The sequence below is a fragment of the Octopus bimaculoides genome, chromosome 4 (genome assembly GCF_001194135.2).
Source record: "Octopus bimaculoides isolate UCB-OBI-ISO-001 chromosome 4, ASM119413v2, whole genome shotgun sequence".
Lineage (NCBI taxonomy): Eukaryota > Metazoa > Mollusca > Cephalopoda > Octopoda > Octopodidae > Octopus > Octopus bimaculoides.
Genome location: NC_068984.1, coordinates 24,540,286 through 24,558,238, shown reverse-complemented (window position 1 = coordinate 24,558,238; position 17,953 = coordinate 24,540,286). Strand labels below are relative to the sequence as shown.

The 17,953-nt window shown below is 35.9% G+C and overlaps 2 protein-coding genes across 2 annotated transcripts in view; one reads left to right on the top strand and one right to left on the bottom strand.

Annotated features, from left to right (window-relative positions):
- The window catches only part of LOC106883114 (arylsulfatase J), a 29,552-nt gene extending 24,012 nt beyond the window's left edge, over positions 1-5,540 (top strand). The window contains exons 8-9 of the mRNA XM_014934011.2: positions 1,297-1,450; positions 4,530-5,540. Coding sequence (XP_014789497.1) covers positions 1,297-1,450; positions 4,530-5,226 — 851 coding nt within the window. The 3' untranslated portion in view covers positions 5,227-5,540. The remainder of the gene's footprint in view (positions 1-1,296; positions 1,451-4,529) is intronic.
- A 382-nt stretch (positions 5,541-5,922) lies between these two features.
- Positions 5,923-17,953, bottom strand: part of LOC106883105 (alanine--tRNA ligase, cytoplasmic) — a 35,424-nt gene continuing 23,393 nt past the window's right edge. The window contains exons 14-23 of the mRNA XM_014934002.2: positions 17,328-17,441; positions 16,530-16,667; positions 15,587-15,727; positions 14,114-14,226; positions 13,873-13,981; positions 12,629-12,742; positions 10,525-10,644; positions 9,005-9,091; positions 7,570-7,677; positions 5,923-6,234 (exon numbers count right to left, since the gene is read on the bottom strand). Of these exons, the coding sequence (XP_014789488.1) occupies positions 6,064-6,234; positions 7,570-7,677; positions 9,005-9,091; positions 10,525-10,644; positions 12,629-12,742; positions 13,873-13,981; positions 14,114-14,226; positions 15,587-15,727; positions 16,530-16,667; positions 17,328-17,441 (1,215 nt within the window). The 3' untranslated portion in view covers positions 5,923-6,063. The remainder of the gene's footprint in view (positions 6,235-7,569; positions 7,678-9,004; positions 9,092-10,524; positions 10,645-12,628; positions 12,743-13,872; positions 13,982-14,113; positions 14,227-15,586; positions 15,728-16,529; positions 16,668-17,327; positions 17,442-17,953) is intronic.

Sequence of the window (17,953 nt, the reverse complement as noted above, 5' to 3'; positions counted from 1 at the left end):
TGTCGTGTGGTACATGGAACAGTTCTCAAAGAGAAACTGGACCGAGACAAATTTGTGGGGTATGAGTTGATCTATATATAGTGTTAAGAGGGCTCCAAATGCCTTCAGAATTTTACTCTATCACGTGACCTTATTAGGGGCCGTGATTGGTCAGTTTGCGTTCTGGCGGGAAAGGTTCGAAGAAGGTGCCGATTCGAATAATAATCAGTCACGTGATGACAAGGAATGGGTTCTCTACTACGCTCGCATTTATTTATATTTAAATGAGAAGATTGTATGTAATGGCGATAGTAGTTTTGTATCTAGTGACGATAGGTAGTTTCACTACATATGTACATATATTGAGATGTGTATATATTTGATATGTCTGTGTATATGTAGGACTTGACCCTTTCCTGGTGTCCTGAATGTTAAAATATTTAGTTAAAATACCTTATTTCTTTATTGCCCACAAGGGGCTAAACATAGAGGGGACAAACAAAGACAGACAAAGGAATTAAGTCGATTACATCGACCCCAGTGCGTAAGCGTAACTGGTACTTAATTTATCGACCCCGAAAGGATGAAAAGCAAAGTCGACCTCGGTGGAATTTGAACTCAGAACTTAACGGCAGACGAAATACCGCTAAGCATTTCGTCCGGTGTGCTAACGTTTCTGCCAGTTCGCTGCCTTAATAATACCTTATGCATAACAAGCATGTGTGTAATACTGTGGTGCCTCCGGTGTTTTTTTAGCTCCAGATCAGCTCTGAAGGAGTAGACCTATGACCAAAAATATACCAGTTGTAGCCATCATCTCATCTCATGTTGACATGGTGTATCTTGGACAATATTATTCCAATGTATTCTTAAACGGTTCTCAATGTAATAATGAAGTTTCTTTCAATTCACCACCATATTTAAAAGAGATCTCAAGAAGCTCACAAGAGAACCTCTACAAGACGGTTTGACTCTTAGAAATAGCAGCCAACTATCCTTCAAATTTCACCTTACATTGTTAAAAAAAACAAACAAAAGACACATTGGACAATCTAGTTCTAAATTATGTAGAAGGATGGGATGCTCATGGCTGGAATGTCTTTGATCATAGATTTACTCATTTAAGGTTAAATCATATGAACAGCATGTATCACATGTTTTGTCCTAAATTTTAGAGGTTAAACTTGTTAAATATTTTATGTAATTAGCCATTTTCCTACTAAATGCATGCATGAGTAGAGTTCACCACAGAGACCAGCAAAATCATCAAATTTGTTTTTAGATATATTCTATGTAAATTACCATTTAATTTTGTAGGAATGGTGGCAGCTTTAGATGATGGAGTCGGTGAAGTGGTCAATGCATTGAAGTCTTCTGGTATGTACGACAATTCTATCATCCTGTTCTCTACAGACAATGGTGGACCAGCAAATGGCTATAATGAAAATGCAGCATCTAACTGGCCTTTACGGTATGTTGAAATAGGTATCTCTGTCTTTTATCTTTTACTTGTTTCAGTCATTGGACTGTGGCCATGCTGGATCACCACCTTGAAGGATTTTAGTTGAATAGATTGACTCCAGTACTTATTTCTTTAAAGCCTGGTACTTGTTCTATCAGTCTCTTTTGCTGAACAAATAAGATATGATGGGGTAAACAAACCAACACCAGTTGTCAAGCAGGAGAGGAGAACAAATACACAAATCTATGACTATCATGTCTTTTGATTCTGGCATTGTGTAGCCTGGAATACATTATCCAATGTTTCCATTTCTTTTTAAGATGGTATCTTGTGATTTGAGAGAAATTTCTCTTCTATTTCTGGTAGGCTGTAAAACTAATTGAGACTTGCTTATTAACCCTTTTGTTACCATATTTCTGTTAAGATGCTCTGTTTCTTTCAATTAATTCTAAATATAAGAAAGAATTTAGTAAAATAACTTAGTATTAGAAACATAAATTGTGACTAAGGTTTGGTGGAAGATTTTAATTCAGAACTTTTGAAAACAAAACATTTATACTACAGAGCCAGAAGCAGTTTCAACCAGGCTGGTATCAAAAGGGTTAAGTAAAAAATGTTTTATGTGACAAGAGTGTTGTGCTCTAAGAAGTAAGGAAATGGGCTAAACTAGTCTAGACTGGGCAGGGTTGGGTTGGGCTAGGCTGGGCTGATCTTCTTGCTGTTGTACGTACAAGAGATGACGTCACTGAGTGCTTCATTGGCTTACAATGCTGAGTTCAATTTTTTCAGTCAAAGCACCTGAGATAAACCAAATGGTGGAGAAACTTGTCTCATTCATTTAGCAATTTAGGAGGTAGAGTTGAACACTGGGCACAGTGGAGCTTTATGAATCAGAATGGGGTAGTTAACCCAAATGTAAACTCTATCTACAAACTTGTATTGGTTGCTGTTGCTGAAATCTACAATTAAGCACGTTCTCTTCATGACCAGCCATGCGGACTACATTATTAAATGCATCCTTCTTTATTTAAGATGTCGGATGTGATATGATAGTGATTTAGGTGCTATTTCTTGTAGGATGATTGTTCATATAAAAGCTTCTTTGTTCATGTTTTCCTTTAATATACAAAAATGTATTTTTGTATATTAAATGAAAATATTATTTGTGTATAAGCACATAGAGAAAGAAAAATTTACAAGAAGACCCATACCCCACAGTAGAGGTTTTAAGGTCTCTCCCCACTGGTGAAGAAGATTTGCCTGCAAGAGTCCTGTGCTGACTTGACATAAAAGCATCCAGTGCACTCTGTAAAGTGGTGGCATTAGAAAGGGCATCCAGCTGTAGAAACCATGCCAAATCAGGTTGGAGTCTGGTGCAGCTCTCCAGGTTGCTAGCTCTGGTCAAACTGTCCAACCCATGCCAGCATGAACAACAGACGTTAAATGATGATGATGATGATGATGTATGCATGTGTATATGGGTGTCTTTGTGTTTATGTCTCCCTCCCACACCACTTGACAGCCAGTGCTGGTTTGTTTACATCCCTGTAACTTAGCAATTTGGCAAAGGAGATTGATAGTCCAATGACTGAACATCACACACATTTGTGTGATGTGCCAGTAACTAAGTCGTGGTATTATGGAAACTTATTGGTATCAATTCAGCCTTCAAGTAGATTGATGAATTCCTTCTAATATTGCCACAACCAAACTTTTTCAAATAGAATGGCTCGAGAAATGCCATGTCTATCTTTCAGTTATTCCTTATGAGATCTTACCAAAATCAGATGTCTTCTAAAAATAATATATAGTCTCGGTTCCAGAAGTTGTTAGTGGTAACATTATGCTGCAGCCAATTGCAAAAAATCAATTGTTAATGATGCAAAAGTATAAATGAGGATTTGTTACACACAGACTAATTAATAAGCTACAGCACGGCTGTCTGAATAAAAGGTTTTATTCTCAACCACATGGTCTTAGGTTCAGTCCTACTGTATTGGACCAGGGACAGGTGTCTTTACTACAGTCCCAGGCCAATCACTGTTTTGTGAGTGGATTTAGTAGATGGAAACTGAAAGAAGCCCATTGTGTTTGTGCAAGGAATGGCATTGGATATTTTGGAAATCTTTTGCTTGTGCTTGAGATCATGGCACTTCCACATTCCTGAACCTGCAACCCATATTGACACTGGATATCTTGCCTCTGGATTTTGTGAGGTGAAGTGCCATGCAAACCACAATGGACCTAATATCTTAGGTTGTGCAAAGGCAACGAGCTGGCAGAATCGTTAGCAACTTTGGGCAAAATGCTTAGTGGTATTTGGTCTGTCATTACATTCTGAGTTCAAATTCCACTGAAGTAGACTTTGCCTTTCATCCTTTCAGGGCCAATAAATTAAGTACCAGTTGTGTATTGGGGTCGATCTAATCAACTGGCCCCTCTCAAAAAATTTCGGGCTTTGTGCCCAGAGTAGAAAAGAATATTTTAGGCTGTGCAATTTCCAGTCGAGTGACTTTCTGATGCCTGGCCAAGTAGGTGGGCACTATGATGAGCATAGAAGCGGCTTGTATGAACCCAAGTGAAATTGACTGCAGATGCAATATCCACATGCATGGGCAATGATCAGTGATTGTCTTCTTCCATCATGAGTGGACAGCTATTATCATCATATATGTGTGTGTAGGCGAGTGTGAGCATTTTGTATCTTCTAGTCTTGACATCAGTTGTTAATGAGGATCAGAGTCATTCATTGTCAATATTCTCCAAAAACATGTCTGGTCATGAGAAAATATCACTTTGTTTGGAAACAGGTAAGGATCGGTGACAAGAAGAGCAGCTGGTTGTAGAAAATCTGCCTCAATAAACTCTGTCTAACTCATGTAAGCATGGAAAATAAGATGTTAAAATGATGATGATCAATTGAATTACTCCCAGTATGTTACAGAGAACAAGAGAATAGTTGGTCCCAGCAGGATTTGATCTTTGAACATAGTTATATGATAACCATTGTAATATGTTAGTCCATGTTCTTCCTCTTTCTCTAGGCCAAATCAAAGACTAAATTATAAATATTTCTTGCCCATTGCAGAGGAATGAAAAATACTTTGTGGGAAGGTGGTGTCCGTGGAGTTGGATTTCTTCACAGCCCATTGTTAAAGAAGAACGGTTATATCAGTGAACAGATGGTACATGTGTGTGACTGGCTTCCAACACTATACAGTGCAGCTGGAGGAAATCCTGATGAGGAGCCTCGGATGAAAAACCTCGATGGTTATGATCTATGGAGTATGCTTTCAAATAATGGAAAGAGTGTAAGAACAGAAATTCTGCATAACATTGATCCAATAAGAAAATTTGCAGCCATAAGAGTCAATAACTACAAGCTTTTGATTGGCCATGTTGCCTCTCGAGGTAATTGGTATCCACCATACAATGAAAGTGAGAGATATTTATCAAATGAATTTGATGACTGGTTTTCTCAAGATAATGATTTCCCAGTCAAAATGATAACCCATCCAAAAACAGTAAGAGTAAATTGTGGGGGACCAAAACCTCCAGATGCATTCCATAATTGTGATGATTTCAAAAAACCATGTCTTTTTAACATTGCTTCTGACCCTTGTGAATACCACAACGTAGCTGACCAAAACCCAGAGATTTTGAAATATCTAATGAAGAGGCTTTTAAAATATGAAGCAACCATGGTGCCACCTGGAAACAAGCCTCAGGATCCAGCTGGTTTTCCAATACATCACAATGGTATCTGGACCCCATGGTTAAAATAAAATAATCAAATCTGAACTATCAGTTTTTTTCAATTGTGTGTGGGAATTAGAATTTATTCAAATTCTAATTGCATTAATTGGTTATAAACAATATATGGTGAGTGGAAGGGAAGAAACTTACTTTAATACTAACAAAAAATGGAATATTTAAAATCATCAATCATTATAGTTGTCTATCATGACTTTTTTTTCTTTTCATGATTGGATTGCATACTGAATTCTACTTGTTCACTTTTTGCTGAATTTTATCATATTTTTATTCTTGTAAATCATACACACCGATTGAATAAATACCTAAATATCAAATAAACTTACATTGGAATTGTACATCTTTTTTTTATATTTAATTAGAGTTTAAAATATCTATCTTCGTGATTTTTATATTAATGCATGCCTATGTAAAACTTGTCTTTCATTAATTAACAAATTACTATGTATTAGTCTTTTCTGTATTATTCCAATTTGCTACTACTAAGCATATTTGATGGCTTATGAGCTACACACTTTCACCACCACCAAAAAAATCACCCCAGAAAGGTGTTAGGAAGGGCATCTAGTTGTAGAAACTTTGCCAGATCAGATTGGAGCCTTGTGCAGCCTTCTGGCTCGCCAACCCTCAGTCAAACCGTCCAACCCATGACAGCATGAAAAGCAGAGGTTAAACGTGATAATGATATCACAAAAAGTATTAATCAATTTGTATTCAGAAGAGAAAAATGTTTTTATTTCAGAATTAATATACAAATTTATCAAGTAATTTCATATAGCTTATATTTTGATAAGAGGCAATATTTTATTGAAATCAGCATAGAATATAATAGCAAGAATACTTAAAAATCAAGATAACTTGAGATCAGCAAACTGCTGAGCCAACTTCATAGCTTCTTCTACAGCATGAACATTGGTCCCTGTAGCTTGTGCAGATACATCTTTACCTCCACCTTTGCCATTGATGCATTCCGTCACTGAGCCAATCCATTCATTTGCTTTCAGTGTTTTAGTAAGTTCCTGTATTGAAGAAAACAGTAATGAATCAATAAATTTTTAAAAAAAGAAATTCGGAAATTGTTGCAGTCAACAGTTATAAAACTGTGTTGCCAACAGCTTAGCAGTCATGATTAGGATTGCACTACCAGCAGCTTAGCAATCAGATCTGGATCTGTATTACCAACAGTTTAGAAGATGCAGAAGGGACTTCATCATTAACAACTTAACAGTTACAGGTAGAACTGTATCATCAAAAATTTAGCAGTTAAGATGAGATCATGTCACCAACAGCCTAGCACTCATAACTGTCTTCATAAGTTTAGATGTTGGCGGAATATGTGATCACATGAATAAAGAAGAGTGAAAAGAAAAGTTTTACTTCATACAAAACAAACTCAATATGTCTATCCAACTACAGCCTGCTTTGAGTAAATTATCTGATGTCAAATAAAATAAAGCTGAAAGATAACAAATTCATCCCTTCTGCAAATGCAGAATCTGCAGGGAAGGAGACAGAAAGTATCAACCATGTTTTAAGTGAATGCATTAAAAGAGTATAAGCCTAAGTATGACTGTATAGGTATTGGGATGTTAGCCGAGTGTGTGCATTCAAAGAAGCAGAAAAGTGGTATGAACACAAACCAGAGGCTGTGATAGAGAATAGTAATTACTGGATTTTGATGGGATTTCTCCTGACCATATTATTGAAGCAAGATAATCAGATATATGATTGTAGAGGACAAAAAAATAAATAGTGTTAGATCACAGACTTTGCAATACAATATGATAATAGAGTGAATACCAAAGAAATTGAGAAATATCAGATTCTAGCCTGACAGAAATTAAGAGATTGAGAAAGACTAAGATTACAATTATTCTTGTGGCAACTGGTTCTCTTGGCATATCACTCAAACTGCTACCTAAGTGGCAGAGGATTTTGGAATTGAGACTGACATTGTCAACCTGCAGAAAAGTTCAATCCTGCATTCTGCAAGAAACCTAAGAAAGGCGGCGAACTGGCAGAAACGTTAGCACACCGGGTGAAATGCTTAGCGGTATTTCGTCTGTCTTTACGTTCTGAGTTCAAATTCCGCCGACGTCGACTTTGCCTTTCATCCAATCGGGGTTGATAAATTAAGTACCAGTTACGCACTGGGGTCGATGTAATTGACTTAATTCCTTTGTCTTTCCTTGTTTGTCCCCTCTATAAGCCCCTTGTGGGCAATACATAAATAAGAATCATAAGAAAGATTCTCAACATTTGAGGAGACTTGTTGCGACAAAACCTTAAAACAACATCTCTGCTATCTAATATAGCATATAATAGCTTTAAATAATAATAAAACAGATACGCACCTTAGGAACATAACTCATACACAATAATTTTCCAGCATCAACAGCAAAAAATAAGACTGCAGTTTGCGGACTCAGAGACTTGTATTGTTTTACAGCAGAATCCAATGCCTGAAGAGAATATAAAGAATAAATAGAACTGAACTGAAGATTTGAAGAAACTAAACTGTATCACTGTCAAGTAATCTAGACTTGTGTCTGCATGTAAATCGACTTTACAACTGAGGAAGTTTATATTAATGTGTGCAAGAGCTGGCCAAGTAGGTCCAGTTTTAAACAACCATTTCATGGCTATTAAGTTCATTTACAGCCTTGGCTTTTTTGTTGCATCTCTGGTTAGGACATTTTAATCCTGTATAATCACCATCAACCCCTGGACATCACAGGGATACTTGTTTATAGCAGAATGGACTGGAACAATGTGAAATGAAGTGCTTTGCTGAAGAACCACCTGATCCAGGAATCAAAATCAAGACCTTGCAATGTTGAGTGCAACACTTTAACCACTAAACCTCATGCTTTCATGTAAGTACAATACCATCAGAGAATACCATTTGTGATACACTTGTTGTTGTTGGCACTCCGTCGCTTACGACGTCGAGGGTTCCAGTTGATCCGATCAACAGAACAGCCTGCTCATGAAATTAACGTGCAAGTGGCTGAGCACTCCACAGACACGTGTACCCTTAACATAGTTCTCGAGGGTATTCAGCATGACACAGTGTGACAAGGCTGACCCTTTGAATTACAGGCATAACAGAAACAGGAAGTAAGAGTGAGAGAAAGTTGTGGTGAAAGAGTACAGCAGGGTTCGCCACCATCCCCTGCCGGAGTCTCGTGGAGTTTTAGGTGTTTTCGCTCAATAAACACTCACAACGCCCGGTCTGGGAATCGAAACCACGATCCTATGACCGCGAGTCCGCTGCCCTAATTACTGGGCCATTGCGCCTCCACTGTGATACACTAGCATCTTATAAACACATAGATTTATCTCTTGGCTTTTGAATATGACAGAATCCAAAATTAAGTACTGACATTTGGAGATTCTGTTGTCCATGGACCAGTTGTTTATAAAGTGGATTCCTGTTGTTTGCTGCTGTTTTTGTTGTTTAGCCCCAGGTCAGCCCTGATCAGGCAAACCTATGATCAAAATAAGTTCCAGCTATAACTATCTTGACATTTTGTGTATTTTTGACAACAATGTTCAATGTGTCCTTCCTTTTTCAAGATGTGAACAATGTGAGTTGCATAAAACTTGACTGCTATTTCAAGCAGACTGAGCAACCATGCATGTGGTTGCATGCATGTAGAATAGGTGGGCTAATGACTATCTATATATTTAGATATGAACCAGTAATTGTGTAAAAATAGTGAAATTTCTTTTATTTATATGTGTATATATGAACAAAAAAAAATAAAATAAGTATCAATATCTCACTTTTGCATTAGAACCAGGTTTAAACTGATGAATAATCACATGTTGGTCTGGATTCTTTGCAATCATCTGTTTGGTTTCTTCAACAACCTGGAAATAGAAAATAATCCAACCTAAATTAAGATAAAGAGTTAAACTGCTGCAACTTTATGAAAGTCTTGTCTTAATTACTTTTATACACAACTATCTATACTCTTAAGAGGCTTTTTTTTTTTTGTAGTATTATGTGTATATACTAATATCAGTGGACTTTGACTTATCTAATTTTTGCCAGCATGGGAAAGTTATATAACATCCATACATACATATATTATATGTGAGTAAATGTAATGACAAGCAACTTAGGCCAGTTGATTTACACAAAATATTAAATACATTTAATAGAAAAAAATGTACATGTGTATGGATATAAAATAGTCTCACCTACAGAATATTAATGATATCAGGAGTTAAATGGGTAGAGTTTTTATGAGTCCAACAGCTGTTTCCGGAAACATTATTGTGCTGAGTCTTCAGACTCATAGGGTCAATAACCCAGTTCCCACAATGTACAAGTGACTGAGGCCACTACATCCCCCTTCAATGGAATGCCAGTCCATCACAGAGTTATTTGTTTATAGCAGAATGGACTGAAACAATGTGAAATGAAGTGCTTTGCTCAAGAACCGCCTGATCCAGGAATCAAAATCAAGACTTTGCAATGTTGAGTGCAACACTCTAACCACTAAGCCTCATGCTTTCATGTAAGTACAATACCATCAGAGAATACCATTTGTGATACACTAGCATCTTATAAACTCTACCCATTTAACTCATGATATCATTTATTGTCTGTAAGTGAGACTAATTTATATCCATACACATGGATATATTTTTCTATTAAATGTATTTAATATTCTGAGTAAATCAACTTGCCTAACTTGCTTTTCATTACACTTACTCATCTATCCCACTCAAGTTCATATCTCTTCAGCACTTCAAAGTGTATTCTATATAGAGAACACCTGTCTCTAACCTATAAACTATATATTATACAAACATATATATATATATATATATATATATATATATATATTTAATAAAACATACTATTTCATGCCTTTGCCATGTTTTGCAAACTTCAGTCAGAGATAATGGCTTCTCCAATCTTGTTAATATAAAGAAATGTTCATAAATTTAGGAGCAGACTCCAGAAAATTAAGAGTTACAGACAAGTTTTGTGCTTTGAATCAATCTATTTTAGTCTGTCTGAAGCTAGAATTAATTAAACTTTTCAATACCAATTGATTAGCTCTGGTCTGTCATACAAAAATTTTTGTTTTAAAGTGTTTATATTTAAAAATTCTTTATTCAGCTCTGTTCTAAACAACAAAAATAATAATGAAAAAGTTGTTTTACTAAAATAATTTCAAATTCTTCAGTATTTTCAACATTAATTGCAACATCTACACAGTGTAAAGAATATGGTCACAAAAGAGTTAAACAGTCGTGATGTTCAAAATGATGGAAATAGAACGTGTTACCTCATTAAGAATGGCAGCTTTTCGGGCCTTATCTCGGTTGTCTAAAACTTTCTTGATCTCTTTTAGCTTAGCACGCAGCTGGTCTCGTTTCCAGTGACTAATACCAGATTGAGTGATACTCTAGTAATAGATAAAGAGGGGAAACTGAAGAGAAAAAGAAACAATCCAACAAGAAAGTAGATAGGTGCAACTAATAAGGGATAATGGAAATGAGCATGAGAATGGATAAACTAAACTGTTTTGGTCAAAGAGAAAGGTGCAGGAGTGGCTGTGTGGCAAGTACCTTGTTTACCAACCACATGGTTCTGGGTTCAGTGCCACTGTGTGGCACTTTCGGCAAGTGTCTTCTACGATAGCCTGAGGCCGATCAAAGCCTTGTGTGTGGATTTGGTAGATGGAAACTGAAATGCTGCTTCAAATAAGCCCCCATCCAACCCGTTATAATAGAAAAACTGACATTGAGTGAACAAGTGAAGAGAAAACATGTTAATGGGATGATTAGTAATGGTTTCAAATTTTGGCACAAGGCCAGCAATTTCAGGGGAGGGGGTAAGTTGATTGCACTGACCCCAGTTCTCAACTGATACTTATTTTATTAACCCCAAAAGGATAAAAGACAAAGTCGACCTTGGTAGAATTTGAACTCAGAATGTAAAAATAGATGACATGCCACTAAGCAGTTTGCCCAGCATGCTAACCATTCTGCCAACTCGTCGCCCTAATGGGATGATTAGTAACAATGAAAGTAATAATACTGATGATGATGATGATGATGATGATAATAATGAAAGGTAATAATGACAATGATTACAGAATTAAATAATGATTGTGGTGACATCTGTGGGGATTGCAATGTTGGTATAATAGTGATGATGATGATGGTTGTGGTATTAGCAACAACAATAATGTCAACAATGATTATGGCGGTAATACTCATGATATTGTTGATATTGCCTCAAAAGTTATGGAGGGGTATGACTGATTAGATAGACCCCAGAAAGATGAAAATTAGAAGTGACTTTGGTGAGATTTGAAATCAGAATGTAAAGGAACATAACTAAATGCCAGAAGGCATTTTTTTCTGCCTTTCTATCAATCTTGGCAATCCACATCACAACTGCTGCTAGCCAACAGCTAGCCATCCAATGCTGCTCCCACTATGACCTCTGAGGTCACAGCCAGCACTATTTGGGGAATGGCTGCTGCTACTATATTATCCCATTGCTGCCACCACCACTTACATGGATATTCTAGGGTCGAAACCGTCAATGGCACCTATGCTCAGCATCGCCTTCCTGGCACTTGTACTAGATGGCACATGTAAAGACATTCGAGTGAGATCGTTGCCAGTGCCGCCGAACTGGCTCCTGTGCAGGTGGCACATAAAATACACCATTTTGAGCGTGGCCATTGCCAGTACCGCCCGACTGGCCTTCGTGCCAGTGACACGTAAAAGCACCTACTACACTCTCGGAGTGGTTGGCGTTAGGAAGGGCATCCAGTTGTAGAAACTCTGCCAAATCAGATTGGAGCCTGGTGTAGCCATCTGGTTCACCAGTCCTCAGTCAAATCGTGCAACCCAGGCTAGCATGGAAAGTGGACGTTAAACGACGATGATGATGATGAATGTCTGCACAACAATCAACATGGCTGAAACTATATAGACTCACATGTCTTTACTCTGTTCACGTCTGATGATGAGGCTTTGTGCTTAAAACATATAAAGGTATGAATTTGTGGTGCAAGATTCCTGATGTGAAGTTGTGTGTTGAAACAGATATTGTTTTTCGGATGGTCATTTTTTTTTTTTTTGAAAGGTAACTAATTTGTTTTCATAAAGGTAATTAAATTATTCCTTTTTTGCATTGTAAGAAGTTATCTGTCTTCACTATTTTGTTATTTTACTTTTACTTTTGTTTTTTTTTTACTTCTTTCAGTCATTAGACTGCGGCCATGCTGGAGCACCACCTTGATAAAAAGTTGCCAGCATGTGGCTACAGAGAATCGAACCCTGTATCTCTCAGGTACCAGCTGAGTGCTGTGTACCATGATGATAGTGATGGTAGTGGTTGTTATGATTCTAATGTTAAAATTAATCACTTACTTCATCAACATGAATGATATCTTTAGACACCTGTCTATCATTACAATCTGGACTGTTGACTTTGTTAAACAACTCTTCAACATCCTTCTCAAATACTGATGCGCGATGTAGTGCCTGGTAAGAAATATTTTAAAACTTTTAGATTAGCAAAGAATTAAAAACAAAAACAAAATTTTTAATTTAATATTTCTAAAAAACAAGCATTTAGAGGAGGAATGAATGTATAATTTAAAAGTAAAAAGTTCCCTTCTACACAAGTCATATAATATGTGTATTAGAAGTAGAAGAGTGTAACAGAAATGAAATGCATGTGGTAAAGTCAATGGATCAACAGCATATGGAGAGGAATGTAGCTAGCTAGACATGCAATATGAACTTGGGAAAAGTTCAGGGTCAAGAAAGCACATAATTGTAAAGTTTTGTTTGATATAACCAAGTTCTTTTAGTTCAGTCAAACCACTATGGTTTTGGCTATTGGGAAGAACTACAAATTTTCTATTGTGTTTCTTAATTTTTCTATTTTGGTTGAGGTCTTCGGCAGTATGTAACTGTAGCTAATTATTTTATGTCCTTACTATAACTCATTCTTTAGTATGCATGTGTATCATTTATTTTAAGTTAACATGTCAGTGAACTGGAGAAGGTTGCTGTGTTCTGTAGCCCTTCTAAGACAACAAAGGAAACAATCACACTAGCACAGACACAATGAGGCAAAATGAATACTAAATAAAGACCTCTGAAAAAGTAATAAGATAACAGAGAGGTAAGATAAAAGTTTTAGTATAATTAGAATAACAATAAACAGATATCACAGGATAGATGGATATCAGATTATTCTCAAAAAATAAGAGTGATTGAAACAAAAAAAATATATATGTATATAGCCATCTGTGTATCTATTTAATGTATACACACTGTTGATAGGCTAGTTGCTGCAATATTTCTCCTGAGATAACACGTCTTATAGCCAATAAATATCAGAGAGAGAGAGAGAGAGAGAGATGAAAATTCATCTCAGCAGTGGCTAATGAGAACGTCAGATGCTTTTCAGCCTTTTTGGTCTTTTTCAATGTCACGTACTTGCAGCCAGTCACATGCTCATATGAGAATTCATTGCTTCTAATACAGGAAAACATTTGAATAAAACATTTGAGATATTCTCAGAAATAGGATACATTACACATTAGATACAAGGAAAATCATGGAAACTGACATTTGAAGGAGGAGAAAGAAAAGAAACTCACCTTTTCAGCTTCATTCCCTGTAACAGCAATGATTCTACGAATTCCTTTCGCAATTGCCTCTTCTGATACAATGACCATACCACCTATATGGTCAGAGCTTTTTAAATGACTGCAATGATCAATAAAGGTTAATTAATAATAAAAAGCATCAATAAATGAAGAGAAAAAAATAAAAAAAGTTAATATTTCAAATCATAACTTTCTGATAGCAAAAGAGTCTAATGAGTTGGCTAATACTTACGTGCCACCACAGAATTCAACTGAATTAGTATTACCACCAGATCCCAAAGGGTCTTTGACAAGATCTTCAACCGGAATTCCAATTGATACAATTCGTACAGGATCAGGGTATACCTGTAAACAAAATGTGGAGAATGAAAAAAAAACGTTGATTAATATACTTTTTTAGGGTTGAAAGAACCCAACATTGGCTCAAAAGTTCAGCATAATAAAATGCACCCAGTACACAGTGTAAGGTGTCGTATATTAGGAAGAGCAGCCAACCAAAGAAACCATGGAGGCCATGCTATAATTTAAACATATGAGCAAAATGTGGAGCCTCAGCTCATCCAGGAGGATAGTAACTTTGAATAACAACTTGAACTGTAAGGACCTGTTCAACTGCTGCCAGCATAGAAAGCAAACATAAAATGGTGATGATTATGATGGTGACTGAGACAGAAGAGGAAGGGCAGCACTCATTACCTTTATTAGGGTCTGTGAGACTAGGAGCCAATGAAATGGGGGAAGTTAGAATCAGAATTGAGATCTGATGCCAAATGTGTGGACTCTGCTAAAGTACCCAAGACCATGTGGTGGTGTTGAACTGGGTGATAGATGAAGTTTGCTATCCAAGAACAGGAAGTTCCTTTTGAGAGGCTTCTACACAGTTTCTAACTACTTAATTTCAATCCAAAGCTATGATAGAAAACACCTGCCCAAAGTGTCAAACGGTGAGATTGAGCCTAAAACAATGTACTTACAAAAAGGATTTATTAACTATATAAATCATACTTGCACCATAACTTCCACATTATTAAAGACATTACATCTTATATTTCAAAGGAAATAAACTCTGCATCATTGAAACCATATCTAATAAAAAAAAATGGGACCTAATTAAATATTCGTTTCTTACAGAGGTACAAAGCCAAAAATTTTGATGGGGAAGGAACAGCCAACTCTATTGGCCTTCATTTTGGTACTTATTTTAATATTGCAAAATATTTTGTTTGGCCTTTGACTAATTCAAAGTCTTAGAGACACATCTAGTGTCTGTAAAAGAAAACCAACAGAAAAAAGACCAGACCTAAGAAAAATATAGGTACTGGGGTCAATTTGTTTGACTAAATCCTTCAAGATTGTGCCCCAGCATGGCCACAGTCCAATGACTGAAACAATCAAAAGATAAACAAAATAAGATACAAAATTATATTATCCAAGAATGATTATTTGATCAAGGCTGGAATGTATGTGATCATAAGTGTGCAGGATCAGAGATAACTCGGGGTTAAACAACAACAATATGGTAGAAGCGTATCATTATGACAAACTATAAGCTATCCTATATTATTCCTAACACAAAAAATTATTCAAGTGCAAGTGACTGGGCTCATTAGAGAAGCTGAATGTATGGGATTAATTCCTCTGAATTAATCATATATGAAATAGAATTAAAAATAATGAAGAATCATACTGATTAATTTTTGTTTACCTCATCAAACATGGCACGTAATCCTTTAATAGATTTAGCAACTGGAAGGGCTGCTTCTTTTGCATAAACTAATTGCTTTTCAGTAGCCAGCTTATTTACACATTCTTCTGTCTTCTTCACCTGTTCAACAGTCATAGCTCCCTAAAATCATAAAGAAACAGAAAATCTGTAAGCATCATATCTTTCACCTTGTTTTGGGGAATCAATTAAGTATTTGTGCAGAAAGTTGCTTAGCTGATATAATCTATACCAGGCTTGCACAGCTTAGTAATCAGTGATGGCCATATTGTTTTCAGGATCAATGTTGTAGATCACAGCAGATTAATGTTAATGAAAATTTTACATATTTTTTTGTTAATTATGAATCTGAAATGGATTTTCATTTAATTTATTTTAATTCAGCATTCATATACTAGATGAAGTATCCTTTAGTTTTTTTTTTAATAAATATAATTCTCTCATGAGTAACACAAAAGACTCATTCAAATTACACAAAGCCTGGATAATGGAAACTGTGAAGATAATTAGCCAACAATTTCTAATTAAAAATATATAATAAAATTTTTGTTGTATCTTGGTAGGGACATTATGCTAATAATAAACACACATATACACTGGTTCTCTTTCACTTCTTTATCTCTTTATTTGTCAATTGGTTAACCAATTGATAAATAAAGAGATAAGTGAAAAAGAAACAGTGTGTTTGTGTGTGAGTTTATTATTGACATAATGACCCTGAGATACAACAAAATATGTTTCAACACCTGAGTTCACATCAAGAGAACTGCAAGCAAAATACAAAAACGAAATAGTTAGGAACAATATATATCAAATACACAAGATTAATGTAATGGCTTTTGTGTTTAAAATACCAGTTTCTTTAAACTTAGCTTGAAAAAAAAAAAAAGAACGAAAGAGAAAAGAGAGGATTAAATAAACTAACCTTTGCAGTGAAATCAAAACGAAGACGATCAGGAGCAACTAAAGAACCTTTCTGATCTGCTTCATTGAGAACTTGTCGTAGACCAAAATTTAACATGTGTGTTCCAGTATGATTCTTCATTATAGCTTCTCGACGAGACTGAATAATAGAGTAAGAGACTGTACAGGAATGGAATAAGATTTAATATAGACAGATGCTTCAAATAAAAATTATCTGTCAGCATATACAGAAGCAGCTGCTCTTATCATACTCCTCAGTTATTTGCTCAAGCCTAGTATGAATTGACATGAGAAAATTTAAACCTGTTTTAGAAGCATTTCATTATCATATTTGACTTAGATATCATCTCCTGTCCCCCTCCAAAAAAAAAGCAAAAAAACTAGATATCAAATTTAATGATGTAGCATGAAAGAACACATGTAAGCAAGAAACTTGAAGTAGCAACAGAATAAATCATCAGCTTTAAATGAATAACTAAACTCTAAAATATACATGGAATTTTTTTCCTCTGGTTTGTATACCTAAATGTTCATAAGGAAACTATTTTAGGCAAGCTACTCTGGACTGAGCAGGCAAACACATTCAGAAATTTGAATATGTTCTTTATCATGAAACATTTGAAAAGTTAATGTAAACTAAGGTAAATAAAGTAATCCATTTTTGTCTAAAATATAATACCTATAACATAGATTGAACTTATGGTCTTTGATACACCAAGCATAACAGCCTCTGTTATTTCAAACTGCCATCACTATGTGTATTTTGAGACATTTGCCTTAAAATACTAATTGAACAAACCTGAAAGATAGTCTGTGTGAGAATATCTCCTACTTCCAGAACTCCTTCACTTACACCAACATGTAGCACATAGCCACCATACACCTGAACATCTTTCACAAGAAATCCTTCTTCCTGAAAAAAAGCAATATTAATCCAATTAACACCCAAATTTTTTAAAATAAACAATTAATATAACAATGGCGCATGTGCGTTTACACATAAACATATATTACATACAACAAAACTTAAACCTGAACTGAAATCAATTTATATATTACAAGAATGGTTAGTGAGAGCTGTGCGAGCCATGTACAGAGATGCTGCCAGTAAGGTGAGGGTTGGAAATGAGTACAGCAATGAATTCCGGGTAGAGGTAGGGGGTCCACCAAGGTTCCGTCCTCAGCCCCCTCCTATTTATCATAGTCCTCCAGGCAATCACAGAGGATTCCAAGACAGGTTGCCCCTGGGAGCTCCTCTATGCTGATGACCTTGCCTTAATTGCGGAGTCACTATCAGAACTAGAGAAGTTTCAGGTGTGGAAGCAAGGTCTAGAATTGAAGGGCCTTAGAGTCAATCTAGCTAAAACCAAAATCCTAATAAGTAGGAAGGTAGATAAAACACAAACCCCTTCAGGTAGATGGCCC